The sequence below is a fragment of the Solanum tuberosum genome, unplaced genomic scaffold (genome assembly GCF_000226075.1).
Source record: "Solanum tuberosum cultivar DM 1-3 516 R44 unplaced genomic scaffold, SolTub_3.0 scf00863, whole genome shotgun sequence".
Lineage (NCBI taxonomy): Eukaryota > Viridiplantae > Streptophyta > Magnoliopsida > Solanales > Solanaceae > Solanum > Solanum tuberosum.
This window is the reverse complement of record NW_006239871.1, coordinates 10,929-12,530: the sequence shown is the minus strand read 5'-3', so window position 1 is coordinate 12,530 and position 1,602 is coordinate 10,929. Positions and strand designations below refer to the sequence as shown.

The 1,602-nt window shown below is 36.5% G+C and overlaps 1 protein-coding gene across 1 annotated transcript in view; it reads left to right on the top strand.

The window, feature by feature from the left end:
- Positions 1–959, top strand: part of LOC102590651 (beta-D-glucosyl crocetin beta-1,6-glucosyltransferase-like) — a 3,614-nt gene extending 2,655 nt beyond the window's left edge. Inside the window, exon 4 of the mRNA XM_006367762.2 lies at positions 3–959. Within this exon, the coding sequence (XP_006367824.1) occupies positions 3–851 (849 nt within the window). The 3' untranslated portion in view covers positions 852–959. The remainder of the gene's footprint in view (positions 1–2) is intronic.
- Positions 960–1,602: the final 643 nt, after the last annotated feature.

Sequence of the window (1,602 nt, the reverse complement as noted above, 5' to 3'; positions counted from 1 at the left end):
AGGCTGTATTCCCATTCCCCGCGATTAATCTCAGCAAAATTGAACAAGAAAAAATGTATGCTAAAGATTTCGAGGATCGTTTAGTGGATGGAAATATTCAAATCATGCTGATAAGTACCTCTAGAACTATAGAGGCAAAATACATTGATCATTGCACTGAATTGATCAATTGGAAGGTTGTTCCTGTTGGTCCACCAGTTCAAGATCCAATCACTAACGACGTGGACAACAAGGAGCTCATGGATTGGCTAGAAACAAAAGATGTGAATTCAACTGTTTTCGTCTCCTTTGGGAGTGAGTATTTCTTGTCAAAAGAAGATATGGAAGAAGTAGCTTTCGGGTTGGAGTTAAGTAATGTTAATTTCATATGGGTTGCAAGATTTCCAAAAGGGGAAGACCAAAATCTTGAAGATGCATTGCCAAAGGGTTTTCTTGAAAGAATTGGAGAAAGGGGAAGAGTTTTGGACAAATTTGCACCACAGCCAAGAATTCTAAATCATCCGAGTACGGGAGGATTTATAAGTCATTGTGGTTGGAATTCAGTAATGGAAAGTGTAGATTTTGGGGTTCCTATAATAGCTATGCCTATACAGTATGATCAACCATCAAATGCTAGGTTGATAGTAGAATTGGGAGTCGCCGTAGAGATTGTTAGAGATGATGATGGGAAAATTCACAGAGGAGAAATCGCGGAAACTCTTAAAGATGTCATAACAGGGAAAACAGGGGAAAATTTGAGGGGCAAAGTTAGAGATATCAGCAAGAATTTGAAATCTATAAGAGGTGAAGAGATGGATACTGCTGCTGAAGTGTTGATTCAACTTTGTAAGAATAGTAATGAGTGCAAATAGTGTGCTCATTTGGGGACTTCATGGATTAGTTGTTTGTCAGACTTTAGTTAGTTTCTTTGTGTATTTGGTTTGAGGTGGATGGGGGTCATGTCCCGGTAAACTTATTTCCTTAAGTTTAGACACTAAAGGCTTGCTCAAATATTAGTTGTTCGGTCATCATGAATTTATTGATTTCCTTATTAAGACTTAATAAGCATATGTTTCAGCTTTCGCATTAGTTCCATATGATATGTTTTGATATGTTAAGCCAAGGTTTAGCCTCGAATCACTTGTACCGTGTCTCGATTGGGGTGTAGACTCGGTCGTGAACAATTACCAAAGTTATTGAATACACTAACTTGCTTTTAGAGTATTCATTTTGGTACTTATATGATATATTTATTTATTTATGACAATTTTGTACACTATTAAAATTTTGTTGACTGAATTTGATAAGCGGAATTTTCACATATACACGCTCAAAAAAAACTTAATTATGCTCCATAGTTGTAGTTTTCTAATTACGATTCGCAGCTACATGTAAGAGGGAGGAGAGAGGCGAGCGAGGGCACAGAGTGAAGAGAGGCAAATTGTATATGTATGTATATTTGTCAAATAATAATATATATGTAATTGGTATACATATGTATTTGTATATCTGGCCAGCGAGATTGGGAGAGGGAGGAGAGAGGGCAAAGAGTGGAGAGAGGCGAATTCTATATGTATATCTGTCAGATAATTGTATATATGTAACTGGTATACATATGTATTT